This window comes from Paroedura picta, chromosome 8, assembly GCF_049243985.1.
Source record: "Paroedura picta isolate Pp20150507F chromosome 8, Ppicta_v3.0, whole genome shotgun sequence".
NCBI classification, from domain to species: Eukaryota; Metazoa; Chordata; class Lepidosauria; order Squamata; family Gekkonidae; genus Paroedura; species Paroedura picta.
Genome location: NC_135376.1, coordinates 100,218,029 through 100,237,694, shown reverse-complemented (window position 1 = coordinate 100,237,694; position 19,666 = coordinate 100,218,029). Strand labels below are relative to the sequence as shown.

Genomic DNA, 19,666 nt, shown 5'->3' with positions numbered 1-19,666 from the left:
TTCTATACCGCCCATTCTTTGCAGCTCTGGGCAGTTTACAATGAACATTATATAACTTACATGGAACGTTATACAGGCTGTAACATCAAAACAACTTTCAGTAAAACCTTAAAACATTACAATACATCATTAGTGCAATACATCATTAATAATATAATAACAGATAACAGCAACATTGGGAGGTCAATTATTTCAGTCATGGGGGGGCGTCTGGAGGGACTACCAGATGTTCCAAGCAAATGCCTGGTGGAGGAGCTCCCTTTTTCCACAGTTCGCCCTGTGGAACTGTGGAAGTTTACTGATGTGTGGAAATGCCCTTAGAGTTCTCTCAGCCCCAACTGCATCACAGGGCGGGGGAGAGGAAAGGAAGGTGATTCAGATAGGTGATTCAGATAGAGAAAAAGCAGCATATAAGAACCAACTCTTCAAATAAAACTATTTTATTCTTTTAAAAAGTGTAGTGTTTTGTTTCTCCTTGCATATTTAAATAGGGGAGAGAGTATCTAGCTGTCACCAGCTCACATGTGGAATCCCACAAGGAGCAGTCCTCTCCTCTCCTGTTTAATATCTTAATGCTCCCTCTTGCTCAGCTGATGTGGAGGTTCGGGCTGGGTTGCCACCAATATGCAGATGACACCCAGCTCTTCCTCCTGATGGATGACCGCCCTGACACCCCACCAGAATCTTTAGCCAGATACCTGGAAGCAGTGATGAAATGGATAAAGCAGAGTCGTCTGAAGCTCAACCCTGCAAAGACGGAGGTCCTGTGTTTGGGTAGGAAGGGACCAGGGGAGGAAGCGTGCCTGCCCGCCCTGGACGGTGTGCGACCCACTCTGGACCCCCCAGCAACCCACTCTGTCAGGAACCTGGGCATGATCCTGGCTCCTTCCCTTACAATGGCAACCCAGGTCACAAAGGTAGCACAGCTGGCATTTTACCGCCTCCACCAAGCCAAACTACTTGCGCCCTTCCTAGAATCATAGAATCATAGAGTTGGAAGAGACCTCATGGGTCATCTAATCCAACCCCCTGCACCATGCAGGACACTCACATCCCAGTCACTCATCTCCTGTAACCTGCCACCCCTTAAGACTTCACAGAATCAGCCTCTCCATCAGATCTAGCCTCTGTTTAAAAATTTCCAAAGATGGAGAACCCACCACCTCCTGAGGAAGCCTGTTCCTCTGAGAAATTGCTCTGTCAGGAAGGTTATTCCAAAGACAAGGTGCCACAGAAAATGCCCTCTCCCTAATTGCTATACACCTTATCTCTGAAGGCATGGGGTGCAGAAAGCAAATTTTAGCTGGTAGACTAGACAGTGTGGGGGAACTTTTGGCTGGAAAGACAGTACCAAGTTCTCCCTTTTTTATTTTCAGCCATATATTCATCTGCTTTTCTCCTTCCTTTTCCTGTTTAGACACTCAGTTTAGACCATTGGGAATTATGTATCAAATAAACCTGACTCCTTTCCCACTTGTGATTTTTGTGTGTTTTTTGCACAAAAGGTAACACAGCAACTTCCAGAATATGGTGTGGTTTTCTACCATGTGTCCCCAGAGAAGAAAACAGCAGGAGGCTTGGAGTTGGGAATTTGTGCCAAAGGAATCATTGTATATGACATAAGGAACAACACCAGGACTGCCAGCCAACGGTTTCTGTGGTGGGAAACAGAGAGGATTTCAGCGCATGTGAGTATTGCGTGACCCCCTGTCCCCCCACATAATTGCCTCCTTTTCCAAGGAGTTTGACTTGAGTATTTCCGTCCCAACCATATCATGACTGCATAAAATTTTGTGTAAGGGCATCTATGAGCTGGCCCAATCTCATTGGATCTCTCAAGCAAAGCAGGGTTAGTCCTTGGACAGGAGATCAAACAGAGGGAAACAGACCTATCCAATGGCAAAACAATACATATATTCATAAAATAAAGAAAAGTGTCCTTTTTTGTAGTTTTCACCCTTAGGTGATGCTGTGAAGTCACACGGGTATTCCTCTGAGCACAGAACATTAATTGGTGTGTGCATTTTGATTTTGCTTAGAGGAAGAAATTTATGATTGAGAGCAGCTTCAGTGGCAAAAAGCACATCTTCCTTACAGATAGTGCAAAAATGTGTAAATATTTACTGGACCTCTGCTCAGCTCAACACAAATTCAGTGCACAAATGAATTCGCAGCAACTTCTGCAGACAGGTGAGTAAAGGCAAAGAGAAGGATTTCTCAATGTCTAAGATGCTACTAGGGTTGCCAACCTTTGGAAGAAATGGCTGCTTTGGAGGGTGAACTTTATGGCACTATATAACGCTGAGGTCTCTATCCTCCCTAAGCCCCACTGTTCACAGGAGACAGAGCCAGCCACAAAATGGCTCCTGTGGGAGGTTGAACCAGTGAAGGAGAGAGAGCGAGCAAGAATAAAGCCAACACTGTAATGATAGCTACCATGAAAACAAAGTTGTACTCATCTGGACTGTCAATCAGCCAACCTGTGGCCCCGTTCGGTTCCACATTTGCCCCCCCCCCCCAATAGACACCTAGCAGGGACTACACTGGAGACTGCTGGCAGAGTTCCTTAATTTATCTGGAAATAATTCAGGTTCTACAGGGATTAACTTCAGTGGCAGAGCTTTCTATGAACAAATATGAATCAATGTATCCACTTGTTTCTTACAGAGAACAGTATATTAATGGAAGTAGCCAGATCAAATCCAGCTTGTACATTTCAGCAGGATAACCTCACCTTAATTCGGAGACTCACCTGCTCAGAAAACATATTGTATGGAACCAATCTGGAGGGCGCATCTGCTGGGGTTAAAACAAGCAGATCTTGTGATGATAGCCTCAGCACAGAACCCAGCACTGAAAATGGAGAAAGAAGCAACCTGGGCAGGTATGGTTTCACCAACCCTGAATGAGATCACATGGTCTGCTTCTAAGAGCTTGTCCAGAAGAGGAGAATAAATCTTAATTGAGGATGCTGAGAACATGGGGGCAAATGCTTGTTGCCTGAAGTTCTCTGTTACCTATGAGGCGAGGTCTTGAACAGTCTTCCTAGATCAGGTATCACCAATCTGAGGGCCGAAGGCCGAATGCAGACACCAACCTCTTTCTGTGTGGCCCTCCAACCTGCTTGTCTGCTGCTATAACCCTTGGCATGTTCCCTCAGACCCCAAGTGTTCTTCCTGCCTCAAGAGGCACCATCTACTGCTGTTCATTCTGTCCCTTTCTTGCAAAAAACCCAAGTAGCAACATTGTTTTGTTTTCCATGGTTCCTTTCAGCCCCCTCTTGTTCTTATCCTCCGTAATAGCATTTTGGCCATTCTAGGTGCTTTGCTAGCCAGCAAAGCTCACACACCCATACCATTCAGCTTTTTAACTCCCCCTCTCCATGAATGTTGAAGCTATGTTGAAGCCATGTATGTATATAAGGAAAGTAAAGTCACTGTGTGAATGAGTTCAGGAGATTTCAGGTCTGCTTTTGACCAGTTGGGCGGCAGGCGTATTTTTGCCCGCTCAAGGAGACTTATGGATCCAATTGGCTTCCAGAATGCTCTGCGGGACCCGAAACCTCCCGGCATCACGCTGGCAGCCATGGTGGAGGACTGGCAGTCCCGCCTGTCGGCTGCCATAGATAAAATTGCTCCTAGACATCCTCTCTGCACTTGACTCAAACGGGCACCCTGGTATACCAGAGAGCTCCGGGAGAAGAAGAGGGAATTGAGACGACTAGAGTGAGTGTGGCGGAAGTCTCGTGACGAGGTTACAAGAACATCTCATCGAACGCTTGTGAGGGCGTATGAGATGGCAGTGAAACGTTACTTCTTTGCCGCTAGCTCTCGCCCAGCTCAACTATTTAGGGTTGTTAGATCTCTTACCGCCCTGGAGGAAGGGCGCCAAAATAGTAGAAAATTGACCATCAGCTGTGAGGCATTTGTGAGCCATTTTGCGAATAAAGTCTTGTCGCTCTGCCACTCCCTTCCCGCCACGGTTAATACAGTTAATGAACTGGAGACCCGTTGGCCACCTTTGGAGGCAATGTGTGATGGCTTCAGGCGGCTCTCTCTATCCGAAGTGGACGGGTTGCTAGGGAAGATGAGGGTGACCACCTGCCCCCTCGATCCCTGTCCATCTTGGCTCGTTAAGGGGAGTGATGGACGGATAGGTGATCAGCTCAGGTGATCGTCAACTGCTCTCTCCAGTCGGGGGAGTTCCCTGAGGCGTTGAGAGAGGCGGTGGTGTGCCCTCTCCTCAAGAAACCATCTCTGGACCCGCATGACCCCACAAGCTACTGCCCGGTAGCGCACTTAGCGCTCCTGGGTAAGGTGGTGGAAAGGGCTGCGGCGGACCAGTTCCTAGCGTTCCTGGAAGATACTTCGGCGCTCGATCCATACCAGTCTGGCATCCATCCTGGTGATGGGGTTGAGACTGTGCTGGTCTCCTTGTTGGATGACCTCTGTCGTCAGCTTGACCGAGGTAGCTCTGCTGTGCTAGTTCTTTTAGATCTGTCGGCCATGTTTGACGTGGTCGATCACGAGCTGCTAGCGAGCCGTCTCACCGGTACAGGGATAAGGGGTACAGCGTTGCGCTGAATACACTCCTTCCTCCAAAACTCCTTCCTTCAAGAAGGACGTAGATAAAATTGAAAGGGTACAGAGGAGAGCGACGAGGATGATCTGGGGCCAAGGGACCAAGCCCTATGAAGATAGGTTGAGGGACTTGGGAATGTTCAGCCTGGAGAAAAGGAGGTTGAGAGGGGACATGATAGCCCTCTTTAAGTATTTGAAAGGTTGTCACTTGGAGGAGGGCAGGATGCTGTTTCTGTTGGCTGCAGAGGAGAGGACACGCAGTAATGGGTTTAAACTTCAAATACTAGATAGGCTAGATATCAGGAAAAAAAAATTCACAGTCAGAGTAGTTCAGCAGTGGAATAGGCTGCCTAAGGAGGTGGTGAGCTCCCTCTCACTGGCAGTCTTCAAGCAAAGGTTGGATACACACTTTTCTTGGATGCTTTAGGATGCTTAGGGCTGATCCTGCATTGAGCAGGGGGTTGGACTAGATGGCCTGTATGGCCCCTTCCAACTCTATGATTCTATGATTCTATGAAAACCGGACACAGAGGGTAGCTGTGGGAGAGGAATTATCGGGCCCTTACTGGATCCCTTGTGGGGTCCCACAGGGCTCGGTGCTTTCTCCCACATTATTCAACATCTTTATGTGCCCTCTGGCTCAACTGGTGCGGAGTTATGGGCTGGGTTGCCATCAGTATGCTGATGACACTCAGCCCTTTCTCCTCATGGATGGCTGCCCAGACTCTGCCCCGGAACCATTCACCTGATGTTTGGAAGCAGTGGCTGGATGGCTCAAGCAGAGTCGCCTGAAACTCAACCCCTCCAAGACGGAGGTCCTGTGGTCGGGCCGTATGGGAGCAGACCAGGAAGCACGCTTGCCCTCTCTGGCCGGGATGCAACTTATCACATCTCAGGCCAGAAACCTGGGGATGACCATGAATGCCTCACTAAAACTTGAGGCACAGGTCAAACAGGTAGCTGGCCAGGCATTTTACCATCTCCGCCGGGCTCAGCTACTAGCGCCCTATCTGTCCTCTGAACACTTGGCCACAGTGATCCATGCGACGGTCACCTCCAGATTAGATTTCTGTAACTCGCTCTACACTGGCCTGCCTTTGGGCTTGATCCGGAAACTACAGCTGGTCCAAAATACGGCTGCTAGGGTCCTCACGGCTACACCTTGGAGGGCACATATCCAGCCAGTGCTGAGGCAGCTGCATTGGCTACCGGTTATCTTCTGGATCAGGTTCAAGGTTTTGGTTTTGACCTTCAAGGCCATCCGAACACCATCGGCCTATGCCCCTGGCAGGGCCTTACAGTCTGTGGGGGGCTAACCTATTGGTCATTCCCGGTCCCAAGGAAGCTCGCCTGGCCTCAACCAGGGCCAGGACCTTTTCGATCCTGGCCCCAACCTGGTGGAATGAGCTCCCGGGAGAGCTGTGGGCCCTGCGGGAATTGTCATCATTCCGCAGGGCCTGCAAGACGGAGCTCTTCCGCCAGGCTTTCGGTTGAGGCCGCACAGCAAGAAAATCTAGCCCCCCTCACAAACGTGACGGTTGCGTCTATCATCTGCCCCCTCCCTTTCCCTTCTTAGTGGGTGTGGAATTGGGTTAGTTATATTGAATTTTGCCGCCATTCTTGTCTTATGTTTTATTGTGCTTTTATTGTTTTAGGGGATTGTTTTTTTATGTGACCCGTCTCAAGCCTCCAGGGGGAGGCGGGATATTAATAATAATAATAATAATAATAATAATAATAATAATAATAATAATAATAATAATAATAATAATAATAGGTTTTATGATAAATGCTGCAAATTAAAATCTCAAATCCGTGCCATTTATCGTGATTATAGGGAATCCAGTGCTAAGCTTATGCCTGCAGAATATTTCCATTTGAAAAACAATTATATCAACTAACAAAGAAAAAGCAAAGTGATTATATTAAAAAACAATGGGAACAACTTGTGCAGGCTACAATTACCAACCATACAAGACAATTCTGGGTCCTAGTTTCAGGAGCTTCTCATGAGAAATCTTCTTTAACAAACTTCATCCCCTCCCTTACTTGGTATGAATATTTCTTAAACCTCCTGAGCTGCTTAAAACCTTCCCAGACTGGTGGGCTCCTCTCTTGGCTGCTCTCTTTACTGTAATTAACAAAACAATAATGAGGGGAAGAGGCAGAGACAGCGGTGGGGGGAGGCTGGACAATAGAAGGGGCTTGAGAACACAACTTCGTCCACCACCCTTCTCCTCTCATCCGTCGTGGGTAGCAACCACCGGGACGCTAGATCCCGTAACCTCGTCACTAACGTTCTGGGTCTTTCGTTCAGTTGGTAGGTTATAGCCCGAAACCTCTGTCTTTGGGTCTCTGTGGTAATCTGGTATCTGTCCAGAATAGCATTTTTCAAAGCCTCATAGGAGGCTGCTTCTTCCCTTCCTAGGGCTTTCATCGCGGCTTGGGCCTACCCAATTAAATACGGCCCCAAGATAAAGGGGCACTGTTCCTTGGGCCACTTGGCCGCCTTGGCAGTCCTCTCAAATGCCTCCAGAAAGGCTTCTATATCATCTTCACTAGACATCTTAGTTAGGGAAAAAGTGGGAGGTTTTGGCAACGCTGGGCTCATCATACCGGTAGCCCCGGTCCCAGCTGTGGGCGCTAACGTGGACACCGCTTGATGAAACCGCTGCATGAGAGTTTCTTGGGCTTCCTGCTGCTGGCGGGCCATTCATTCCATCACCTGTGCTTGATGTTCAGCCAACCACCTCCCAAAAGACTCAAAGTCTATGGTGGGCTGACTGCCCACCGCCGAGGGCGACGTCTCCATGTTTCCTCCGTTACTCTCAGTACTCTCTAAACGGGGCGGAAGCTTTGCTGTGGCTGGAGGTGGATCCCGAAAAGTAGGTGGCCGCAAAACCGCGCTGCCTCCCAGTCGTGGCGGGATGCAAGGAATTACCTGGCTAAGCCGCAGTAGCCCTCCAGGGATCCCCGTACGGGCCACCAATTTGTCAGGGTTCGAGGAGTCCGCTCCTCTTCTTTGCTCCGCCATGGTGTCGGCAGACGGGAAGGCAGGTCAGAATAGCACTTGAGGCAGATAGTCGACGTCTCAGAATGGAGTCCACCGGGAATCCCGGACTGGAACTCCCGGGTTAGTGATAGTTCCTCGCACTATCCCGAACCCCACCTCTTCACCGACGCTGACCTCTCCCATTAAGTAGCTTTCCTCCCTTGCATCCCCCGCCCACCGAACTCTTAAAGGGGAAGCTCCGGCGTCTTGCATCCGTCGTTTCGTTCTTGGGCGGTTCCTTGCCCGGCCAAAACCGTTCCTCGTCTCTCCCTGGTCTTCTAACTGTAAGCACTGTTCCTCGCTGGGGACTCCCACTGCTGAGGACTCTCTCAGACCTGTCTCCGCAGGTTTGGGTGAAGTTCCGGGTGACACGCGTCTTGCTGGTGGGGCCCCGGGTAGGAGCGGTGAAGACGGGGAAACCCCGACAAGAGGCAGTGGTATGCCCGTTACTCAAGAAACCATCCTTGGCTGCGCAAGACCCTGACAACTATCGCCCTGTTTCGCACTTAGCGTTTCTGGGGAAGTTAGTTGAAAGGGCTGCTGTGGACCAAATATCAGCATTCCTGGAGGAAACTTCAGCTCTTGACCCATTTCAGTCAGGCTTTCGGCCTGGACATGGGGTGGAGACAGCGCTAGTCGCCCTGATGGACGACCTCCGATGCCAGCTAGACCAGGGTGGGTCAGCGCTGCTCATACTATTAGACCTATCGGCAGCGTTTGACACAGTAGACCATGAGCTCCTAGCTCGCCGCCTCGCCAACACCGGAATACGGCCCTCAAATGGCTGAATTCCTTCCTCCGGGGCCGTGGACAGAGGGTAGCGATAGGAGAGAGAATATATAACCAACACCAGCCCACATGTGGAGTCCCACAAGGAGCAGTCCTCTCTCCTATCTTATTTAACATCTTTATGCGGCCTCTGGCTCAACTGGTGCGGAGGTTTGGGCTGGGTTGCCACCAATATGCGGATGACACCCAGCTCTACCTCCTGATGGATGACCGCCCTGACTCCCCCCCAGAATCCTTAGCCAGATGTCTGGAAGCAGTGACAAAACGGATCAAGCAGAGTCGCCTGAAGCTCAACCCTACAAAGACGGAGGTCCTATGGTTAGGTAGGAAGGGACCATGGGAAGAAGCGCGTCTGCCCACCCTGGATGGTGTGCAGCTATTACCGACGCACATCGCCAGGAACCTGGGTATGATCCTGGATGCTTCCCTTACAATGGAAGCCCAGGTCACAAAGGTAGTGCGGCTGCCATTCTACCACCTCCACCAAGCCAAGCTACTAGCGCCCTACCTGGACCCAGAACACCTAGCCACAATGATCCATGCAACGGTCACCTCTAGGCTGGACTTCTGCAACTCGCTCTATGCAGGCCTACCCTCATCCTTGATCCAGAAACTACAACTGGTACAAAATGCTGCAGCCAGGATTCTCACTAAAACATCATGGAGATCCCACATACGGCTGGCACTCCAATAACTTGGCTGGCTCCCAGTTGAATTCCGGAATAAGCTTAAGGTTCTGGTAATCACCTTTAAGGCCATACGCGGTTTGGGCCCAGTGTATCTGAGAGACCGCCTTCCTGCCTATACCCCCAAAAGAGTCTTACGCTCTGCCACCTCCAACTGGCTGCAGATCCCTGGCCCCAGAGAAGCACGTCGGACCTCAACAAGGGCCAGAGCCTTCTCGGTCCTGGCCCCCACCTGGTGAGACGAGCTCCCTGAGGAGATCAGAGCCCTGCCCAAACTTCCACAGTTCCGCAGGGCCTGCAAGAGGGAGCTCTTCCACCAGGCATTTGCTTGAGGCCGACCGACTCAGAACACCTGCTGGTCCACCCAGATGCCTGCCCATGACTCTCCCAAAGTTACTGTTGTTATTATATTATAATTGTGGTTTTGTAAGCTTTTGATGTTTTTTAAAGTTTTTTTGATGTTATAGTCTACATAATGTTTCATGTAAGTTATAATGTTCTGTGTAAACTGCCCAGAGCTGCAAAGAAATGGGCGGTATAGAAATCTAAATAAATAAATAAAACAGGCTTAATGCCTGACTCATAGACAAATGCAATCCTTGTTCCAGTATTTAAAAAGGGTGACCGCTCGCTCCCAACCAATTATAGACCCATCAGCCTTCTCTCTATTGTTGGGAAGCTACATGCCAAACTCCTATCAAATAAACTTACCTTGTGGTTGACTAAGGAAAAGATTCTAGGCCCTGAGCAGGTTGGATTCTGTCAAGGGAAATCCTCCCTTGATCATTGCACCATCCTTGCCCACCTTGTCAACAAATATAGTAAGAAAAAGGGTCCAAAGCTCTTTGCAGCTTTTCTGGACCTTAAGGGGGCCTTTGATTCTATCCCTAGAGATCTTCTCTGGGATAAGCTGTTAAAGATGAAGATAGATAAAAGGCTCCTATATCTTATAAGGAAACTCTATTCTTCTACCTGTTGCCAAGTCAAACTCACCCCCCTTGGGAGTCTTACTCCTAAAATACCAATCAACAAAGGGGTAAAACAAGGATGCATTTTGGTTCCCCTCCTATTTAACCTTTTTATAAATGACCTTGCTCCGTCGCTATCCCTCAATTCTGGCCATAGCCCCAAAATTGGTTCTCTTCACATCCCACTGCTTTTATACGCAGATGATGCGGTAGGGCTGCCCCATTCACAAATTGGCTTAAAACGCTTACTGGTTCAATTCCCGGACTTCTGTGAAGTAAACAAACTTGCTCTGAACTTTGAGAAGTTTAAAATTGTGGTTTTTGGAAAGCCTTGGAAGCCTCTTAAATGGAATGTAAGATGTAACACCATTGAACAAGTTAAAAGCTTCAAATACCTGGGAATATTTTTTCACCATAATGCAAATTGGGCTACACAGAGGAAATATGCAATCACATCTGCAAAAACTAGTGCCCTGGCAATTACACGTTTCTTCTACACCAGCGGTAACCAGTACGTGCCAGCAGCCCTCAAAGTATTCAATGGGAAACTAAGTGCCCAACTGTTCTATGGCATCCCTATTTGGATCAACACTTTTAACCAAGCAGACAAAAGTCTCCAATCTGTCTTCCTTTGTAAAATCCTTGGGACCCCGAACTGTGTCTCTTACGCAGTCCTATGTCTAGAAACCAGCCAAAGACTATTGGAAACCAGAGCATGGTTGTTAACAATCAAGTTCTGTCTTCACATTCATTTAAAATCCGACCCCAATAGTCTAATTTCCCTCATGCTATCTGAACATGAATCATCTACTTGGTTAGGACACATTGAGGGGAAAATTAAATCTATAGGGCTATCTTTAGACTCCTTGTATCTGATATCTGAAAAGACTGCATTTAATTTAATTAAACGCACACTGTTAGACATAGAACTGCAGGAACTTAGCAGTAAAGCTAGAAACGTTTGCTCACCATTGAGCTTGGGGATCTCACCAAGCTCTCAGCCCCTAGCTGCGTACTTCTACCATCTAATAATCCCACAACAGCATAGAGCATTCATGTTAGCTAGAACTAATGCTCTACCGTCTGCTGTTCTATATGGGAGATTTCAACAGATCCTGTATTCAGCTAGGTTGTGCCCATGTGGACAATGCTGTATAGTAGCGATCCCCAACCTGAAGGGCCGCGGACCACATGTGGTCCGTTGACTAACTGGAGGTGGGCCGCCAAGGACGCCTCCCCCCCCCCGGCAGGCGCTCATGGGACTATCTCGTTGCAGAGAAACAAGCTCAGGGTTCCCATTGATTTTTCATTGTCATGAGTTAAAATTTCCGTGAAAATAAAATGTTCCTTATGTTCATTGTTGTGGCGTGTCTGTATCTTATTTTGAAGGGATGTTTAAACATTAGCATAGCGACCCGAGTCAGAGAGCGTTAAGGGCAGTGGGCATCAGTAAAATTGTCAAGCGCTGAGTGGTCCCCAGTGATAAAAAGGTTGGGGACCACTGCTGTATAGAATCAATTACACACGTTTTCTCCCATTGTCCATTGTCCATTTTATTCTCCGATCCGAGCCAAATTTCTTAACTCACTGCTGTGTAAAAGAGAACTGCATTTGGATGAATGAAAGACTCAGTTTCTTTTGACATCCCAGAACCCTGATATAATTGAACCAGTAGCAAAGTTTTTATATCTTGCCATGAGAAATCGTGAATGTATTATGTCTAAAGCATGATCTTTGCCTTTGTTCTCACTAGCAGTGGATCCTTTTGCACTTTCCCTTCTTATATTGTACTTTTATATGCTATTAAAGGCTTGTTGTTGTTGTTGATAATAATGATGATGATGATGATGATGATGATGATGATGATGATGATGATGATGATGAGGCAGGAAAAGGACATTAAAAGGCCTAGTATATTTGGGGGGGAGGATACAAAGCGTTTTGCATACCGAACATTTCTAGAGGCTCCACCCATCACCAATATGCGGATGATGCACAGCTCTGTCTCCTAATGGCCGGCCAGATCTCCCCCCAAATACATTTGCCAGTTGTTTTGAAGCAGCGTCTTGATGGATCAGGCAGGGTCATCTGAAATTCAGCCTCTCCAAGACAAAGGTCCTGTGGCTGGGGAATCATAGAATTGGAAGGGACCTACTGGGTCATCTAGTCCAACCCCCTGCACTATGCAGGACACTCACAACCCTATCGCTCATCCACTGTTACCTGCCACCCTCTTGAACCTTCACAGAATCAGCCTCTCTATCAGATGGCTTACCAGCCTCTGTTTAAAAATTTCCAAAGGTGGAGAACCCACCACCTCCCTAGGAAGCCTGTTCCATTGAGAAACCACTCTATCAGGAACTTCTTCCGGATGTTTAGATGGAATTTCTTTTGAATTTATTTCATTGTATATACTTGAATACTTGATGGATGTCAGATCCCCTCTCAGTCACCTCCTCTCCAAGCTTCTCCAAGCTAAACAGACCAAGCTCCCCCAACGTTTCCTCATACGTCTGCAAACCCCTCACCATCTTTGTTGCCCTCCTCTGGACACACTCCCTCTTCAACTGTGGTGCCCAAAACTGAACACAGTACTCCAAGTGAAGCTGAACCCAAGCAGAGTAAAGTGGTACCATCACCTCCCGTAATCTGGACTCGATACTCCCATTTGATACAGCCCCAAATCCCATTTGCCTGTTTAGCCCCTTAGTCACACTACTGACTCATGTTCAATGTATGGTCTACTGTGACTCCAGATCCTTTTCGCACATGATACTGTAAAGACCTCCCCCATCTTATATTGGTGTATTTGGTTTTTCCTACTTAAATGCAGAACTTTACATTTGTCCCTAACCACCCCCTCCTCCTTCCATTTCCCTCAGAGGTTCAGAGGCTGAAGATCCCTGCTGCATGAGAGCTGCCCCTGCCAGTAAGTTCCCTGCCCAGGGGGCCTCCAGTCTTTTCAGGTCCTGGGGGAGGGAGAGGCCATCTGCAGAGTTCTTCCACCTCACTCCTCAGTCTAGCACCCATTGTATTCCTGAATGCAACAGGCTTTGTCCCTAGTCTGTTATAATTTCACTTTCTTGTCCTCGCAGTGTTCCTACAGATTCCCTACTCTTTTTCTTACTTGAAATTAGGGTTGGGCACTTTGGCGCCCGAAGTGTCTGGCCTCTCCCAGCGGGAGAGGAGGTGCAGATGTTGGAGCGCCAGTGGGCACACACACACACAGGCGCAGAGCTCCGCACCTGCATGTGTGCGCCTGGCGGCCGCACCTCCCCTCCCCCCCATGGCGCAGCACTGGCCTGCCAGCCTACCCTTGTTCCTGGCTCAGAAACTACAATTGGTACAGAATGCAGCTGCTTGGGTCCTCACTAAGTCATCTTGGAGGGCCTCATGTCCAGCCATTGCTGAGGGAGCTGCATTGGTTGCCAGTTCGTTTCAAAATCAAGTTCAAGTTATAAGGCTATATGCAGCCTTGGTCTTACCTACCTGTGGGACTGCTTATCCCCTTATGCCCACCACAGGACATTATATTCTGCGGGTGTGAGTCTGTTGAGGATCCCGAGTCCCCAGGAAGCACACCTGGTCTTGACCAAGGCCAGGGCCTTTTCAATCCTGGCCTCCACCTGGTGGAATGATCTCCTAGAAGAACTGAGGGCCCTTTTGGAGCTCTCTGGGCCTGCAAGACAGAGCTCTTCTGCCAGGCTTTTGGTTGATAACAGAAAAAAGAACCTACCCTAGGCTATAATTAACATTTAAACAATTTAACAATAAATACAAATAGAAATGTCTTGTCTCTTCTTTTAATCATCATAAAACGAACCGTTTTCAAAGGGGCATTTTCATCAGTGGTTGTTTTTCCAACTTAATATTTGCTGATGGTCTAGTCCTTCACTATGATCTATTCTTCTTCACAGGATTTAAACACTATATATATTGGCTTTTGGCTCAAAAGTATGGGGAAGTTTAGTCAAAAGATCAGGTCCTCCCCCGCCCTTGTGACATCTGGATCCTCTGGGGCCTACCATCACCCAGCACTATAACAAACTGACACTGCCAGGAACGAAGAGGTTGAGGAATATGGGTCTAATTAGGGATTGTTATTCCTGCCTTACTTAAATTGGGATAACTGGATTGTATTTGTATTGTATTTTATCAGTGAGAGAGTATCTTGTTGTCTTATGATTTTATCTTGTTGTGAACCGACATGAACCGGCTGGTCCAGGAGCTGGCGGTTTCCAAATTTAATAATAAATAAATAAATAAATAAATAAATAAATAAATAAATAAATAAATAAAAAGCAAGTTTCTTCCAAAATTACTGGTGAAGTTGCTGCAAGCAAAAGCATTCTTCCTTCCACAACAAGAGCTGGTTGCTCTGACTTTTGTCCTTGCTTGCTTCTGCCTCTCCTCCCTTCTTCACTCCAGCTAGGAGTCTTCTTATACATCTGTGATTACAGGAGCTGGTGAATGGCCCCTTGAGTACTCTCTTAGTAAGGAAGCTTATGGCATTCTCCTTCTCACATCTTCTTCCAGCCAAGTTCTCCCTCTGGCTGCCATTTTACTTCTCATGATTGAGACTTGGCTGGCAATCATTGATGTATATGTGTATCCTGCATATAAATTGACACCAACTTAATGGCATATCCTCTGTTCCAGGTGGAAGGCTGCCCTCATTCACTCTTTCTGTCTACTTACCCTTTTTTGGAGGGCCCCCAATTTTTAATGTATTAGCCGGTGTATATTTAAACTTCAAGGGAATGTGTTTATTAAGAAATAAATCTCATAGTATTCAAATTACTTAGGATTTCAACTCTAACATCTGGTAGGCCAGATTCACAATCCATTTAAAAAAATTGTTCCTAGCCTGTGTATATAGCCCAGTGCTTCTGAGAACTGTAGTGAATTGGGGGGGGGGGGGCAGGGGTCTCTTCTTTTCTTTGCCATGGTTGAATTGAAAATCCCCAGCTAATAGCAGCTAGAGTGGAGTGGATTTAATGGGAAAAGGAGGAGTTAGGGCCCTAAAATTATAATCCTCATATTTTTATTTATCCAAGGATAATATTGAAACTCTGCAACTGCTGCTCTGCTAAAAACCCTGTAAAATGTCTGCAAAAGGACATTCTGTTTCAAAGAAACAAAAAATCACAGATGAGCACCATGTCTTTAATGACAAATGGACTACTAAGTACTTCAGGTCCTCCCCTGCCCTTGTACTTCTTTGTTTTAAATAAGGATAAAGCAGTTTGCCTGATTTGTCTTGAAACTGTCTCAGTATTAAAATACAATATTAAAAGGCATTTTGAATCCTGTAACAGAAGCTACTCAATATATCAGGGAGCGGTGTGAGTGAGCAAGATAAACTTTGAAAAATCAATGTTTTTGCAGCAAAATAGTTTTAGAAAGCATGTTGAAGAGAACCTGTCTACTATGAGGGCCAGATATCATGTTGCTAAATATATTGTTGAGAGTGGTAGACCATTCTCTGATGGTGAATTTGTTTAGAATCATAGAATCATAGAGTTGGAAGGGGACATACAGGCCATCTAGTCCAACCCCCTGCTCAACGCAGGATCAGCCCAAAGCATCCAAGAAAAGTGTGTATCCAACCTTTGCTTGAAGACTGCCAGTGAGGGGGAGCTCACCACCTCCTTAGGAAGCCTATTCCACTGCTGAACTACTCTGTGAAAAATCTTTTCCTGATATCTAGCCTATATCGTTGTACTTGTAGTTTAAACCCATCACTGCGTTTCCTTCCCTCTGCATCCAATGGGAACAGCATCCTGCCCTCCTCCAAGTGACAACCTTTCAAATACTTAAAGAGGGCTATCATGTCCCCTCTAAACCTCCTTTTCTCCAGGCTGAACATTCCCAAGTCCCTCAACCTATCTTCATAGGGTTTGGTCCCTTGGCCCCAGATCATCTTCGTCGCTCTCCTCTGTACCCTTTCAATTTTATCTACGTCCTTCTTGAAGTGAGGCCTCCAGAACTGCACACAATACTCCAGGTGTGGTCTAACCAGTGCCGTATACAATGAGACTATGACATCTTGTGATTTTGATGTGATGTCTCTATCTTCTGGAGTATTTGCATCTTCTGGAGTCCTCCCAATTTGGTGTCATCTGCATACTTGATGAGTAGTCCCTCCACCCCCTCATCTAAATCATTAATAAATATGTTTAAAAGTACTGGACCAAGCCCTGAGGTACTCCGCTACTCACTTTCTTCCAGTCTGATGAAACACTTTACTGCCACCCTTTTTGGAATTATGAGCCTTGAAGCTTTAAAAAAAGTAAACTTGTTCCCAAATTTTTTGGGGCGAATGGTTAGAGAGGCATGCTTTGTGTGGTAACCGGTGGGGGAAAAACTTTGTTTGCTCTGCCTGGAGGATTTAATATGTATTCATTGCTCCAGGCAGTTTGCTTCACACACACAAAAAAAGCCCTGTCCCCGGGAGAAGGGAGAGGGAGGCAGGTGCGAGGGCGGGCACTGGAGGCGAAGATAGTGCTCCTTCTGTTCCACACTTTTCCTTAGCGTATGTTTGCTGGTTGCTCTCCTCTTGCTTGTGCTACATGGCTGGGGGAATCCACTTTTGTGGATTGCCCAACGAGCGCTTTAAAATGGAGGATGTAGCTGCCGGTTTGCTACTGGGACACTGGATGCTGACAGTGTTGTATAAAACACCAAAAATATGGCATGAGCAAAAGGTCAGCCTTTCACTATATGGAATGGCCCCCACAATAGTTCTGTCAGGGCATTTCTGCACATTGAAAAAAATAATATTTAGAGACAGAGTTCAACGAGATCTGAACACAATGGAAAAATGGGCAAATGAGAACAAGATGCAATTTAATAAAGATAAGTGTAAAGTTCTGCATCTGGGTCAGAAAAATGAAAAGCATGCCTACTGGATGGGGGATACGCTTCTAGGTAGCACTGTGTGTGAACTAGACCTTGGGGTACTTGTGGACTGTAAACTAAACATGAGCAGGCAGTGTGATGCAGAGGTAAAAAAAGGCAAATGCCATTTTGGGCTGTATCAACAGGGGCATCACAAGATGTCATAGTCCCATTGTATACGGCACTGGTCAGACCACACCTGGAGTACTGTGTGCAGTTCTGGAGGCCTCACTTCAAGAAGGACGTCGATAAAATTGAAAGGGTACAGAGGAGAGCGACGAAGATGATCTGGGGCCAAGGGACCAAGCCCTATGAAGATAGATTGAGGGACTTGGGAATGTTCAGCCTCTGAATGTTCAGCCTCTGAGAAAAGGAGGTTGAGAGGGGACATGATAGCCCTCTTTAAGTATTTGAAAGGTTGTCACTTGGAGGAGGGCAGGATGCTGTTTCTGCTGGCTGCAGAGGAGAGGACACGCAGTAATGGGTTTAAACTTCAAGTACAACGATATAGGCTAGATATCAGGAAAAAGTTTTTCACAGTCAGAGTAGTTCAGCAGTGGAATAGGCTGCCTAAGGAGGTGGTGAGCTCCCCCTCACTGGAAGTCTTCAAGCAAAGGTTGGATACACACTTTTCTTGGATGCTTTAGGATGCTTAGGGCTAGTCCTGCGTTGAGCAGGGGGTTGGACTAGATGGCCTGTATGGCCCCTTCCAACTCTATGATTCTATGATTCTATGATTCTAATGTTACACCAGTAGGGCTATACTGTAGGGCTAAAATACTGTAGGGCTAAAAATTATCGCACCTCTAACCATTCCTCACCTTCTTGCTCTCTCTCCCCCTCACTGGCAGCCTTCAAGCAAAGGTTGGATACACACTTTTCTTGGCTGCTTTAGGATGCTTAGGGCTGATCCTGCGTTGAGCTGGGGGTTGAACTAGATGGCCTGTATGGCCCCTTCCAACTCTATGATTCTATGATTCTCCTGGGGAGAAAAGCTATGGCAAATCTAGACAGCATCCTAAAAAGCAGAGACATCACCCTGCCAACTGAAGTGCGTCTAGTCAAGGCTATGGTATTCCAAGTTGCAATGTATGGCTGTGAAAGTTGGACCATAAGGAAGGCCGAGCGTCAAAGAATTGAGGCTTTTGAACTCTGGTGCTGGAGAAGACTCTTGCGAGTCCCTTGGACTGCAAAGCGAACAAATCAGTCAGTCCTAGAGGAGATCAGCCCTGACTGTTCCTTAGAAGGCCAGATCCTGAAGATGAAACTCAAATACTTTGGCCACCTCATGAGAAAGAAGGACTCCTTGGAGAAGAGCCTAATGCTGGGAGCGATTGAGGGCAAAAGAAGAAGGGGACGACAGAGAATGAAGTGGTTGGATGGAGTCACTGAAGCAGTTGGTGCAAACTTAAATGGACTTCGGGTAATGGTAGAGGGCAGGAAAGCCTGGATCCATGGGGTCGTGATAGGTCGGACACAACTTCGCACCTAACAACAACAACAACAAATCTTTCAAAGCCATCTGTGCTTGTGGCCATCACTACCTCCACTGTCAGTGAGTAGAAATCAATGAGCACTTTTCACAGTGGAAGGATGTGAGCAGCGGGATCCCAGTGGAATTGAAAAGAGAGGCCAGGAGACCATTTGCAGACCCAGATGCAGGCCACTGATCACAGTATAGTTGCTTCTTGGTAGCTTTCTCCGTTGGCAGATCCATGTGGCACAGAGGGGAGGAAAAGTACAAATTAGCGGAGAGAATCTGGGTTCTGTGGTGCACTCATGCTTCAACAACCAAGTTTAATTTTAGAGATTTTCCTAGTTCAACCAGGATGAAAGGGAAGGGGAGGCACTCACCTTTAATCTTGCCTTCTTTCTTCCTAATGCCTCCATCCAGGGCATCTCAATCAGAGATGCACACAGCTTTGGGTGTAAAGCGAAGCAGCTATGACTATCTTTCCATCGATTCAACTCAGTATGCAGCCAGTGGTGAGTAACCCTGGGGAAGAATTTTCAGTGACTGTTCTGGTGGAGGGCCGAAGGAGTTGAAGGTCGAGGGAATGTTGGAGGAATGGAGGGGGCATGCCTTTTCTGTGGTTGGCACCCTAAAATGGACATAAGATTTTCCATTCCAGCATGTCCACAGAATGCGCCCCTTGCCTATTTTGTTTGTAAACAAAGGTTAAAGAACTTTGAGTGGTTCTCTGGAACATTTGTTTAAAAGACCCATCCATGAGTCCCCAGAAGCTCTGTACGGCATTAGACCCAAAGTTGTCTCCTTACCCAAACTAAGATATGTTCCCAGTAACTGGGCATTGACTTATTGGTTTATTCATAGACCCTTTTTCAGCATGCTCAGGGAGGTTTAGCCGGCACCAAGGAAGGTTCTACAAGGGAAGGCCATGGCCACCCACCTCTGCTTCTCACTGGTTCTCACTCACAGCTCAATGCTGTGGTTGCCATCAATCGGTTTTGACTTGACAGCACGGGCATCTGTAACACCTGTTCAGATAGCTGCATAAGAGTTTCCCTCCTTGACTGCAGCCTCCCTCTGAGAATCCACTAGTAGTGAGGAGTAGTGAGGATCTTTCTCAAGCTGTGGACACACTCCTTCAATGAGACTATGGATCAGACAACTAGACACTTTCAAAGTGTCAGGGTTAGACGTTTCTGGTTCTTAAACTTTCTCCCAGA

At 47.2% G+C, this 19,666-nt stretch overlaps 1 protein-coding gene across 10 annotated transcripts in view; it reads left to right on the top strand.

Annotated features, from left to right (window-relative positions):
- The window catches only part of FRMPD2 (FERM and PDZ domain containing 2), a 229,230-nt gene that overhangs the window by 76,424 nt on the left and 133,140 nt on the right, over positions 1-19,666 (top strand). For all 10 annotated transcript variants that reach the window (XR_013233792.1, XR_013233793.1, XM_077350968.1 and 7 more), the window contains 4 exons: positions 1,506-1,688; positions 2,040-2,190; positions 2,668-2,884; positions 18,870-18,961. Coding sequence is in view for 8 of the 10 variants with exons in the window: in XM_077350968.1 (XP_077207083.1) it covers positions 1,506-1,688; positions 2,040-2,190; positions 2,668-2,884; positions 18,870-18,961 (643 nt within the window). In the remaining 2 variants the exon portion in view is untranslated. The remainder of the gene's footprint in view (positions 1-1,505; positions 1,689-2,039; positions 2,191-2,667; positions 2,885-18,869; positions 18,962-19,666) is intronic.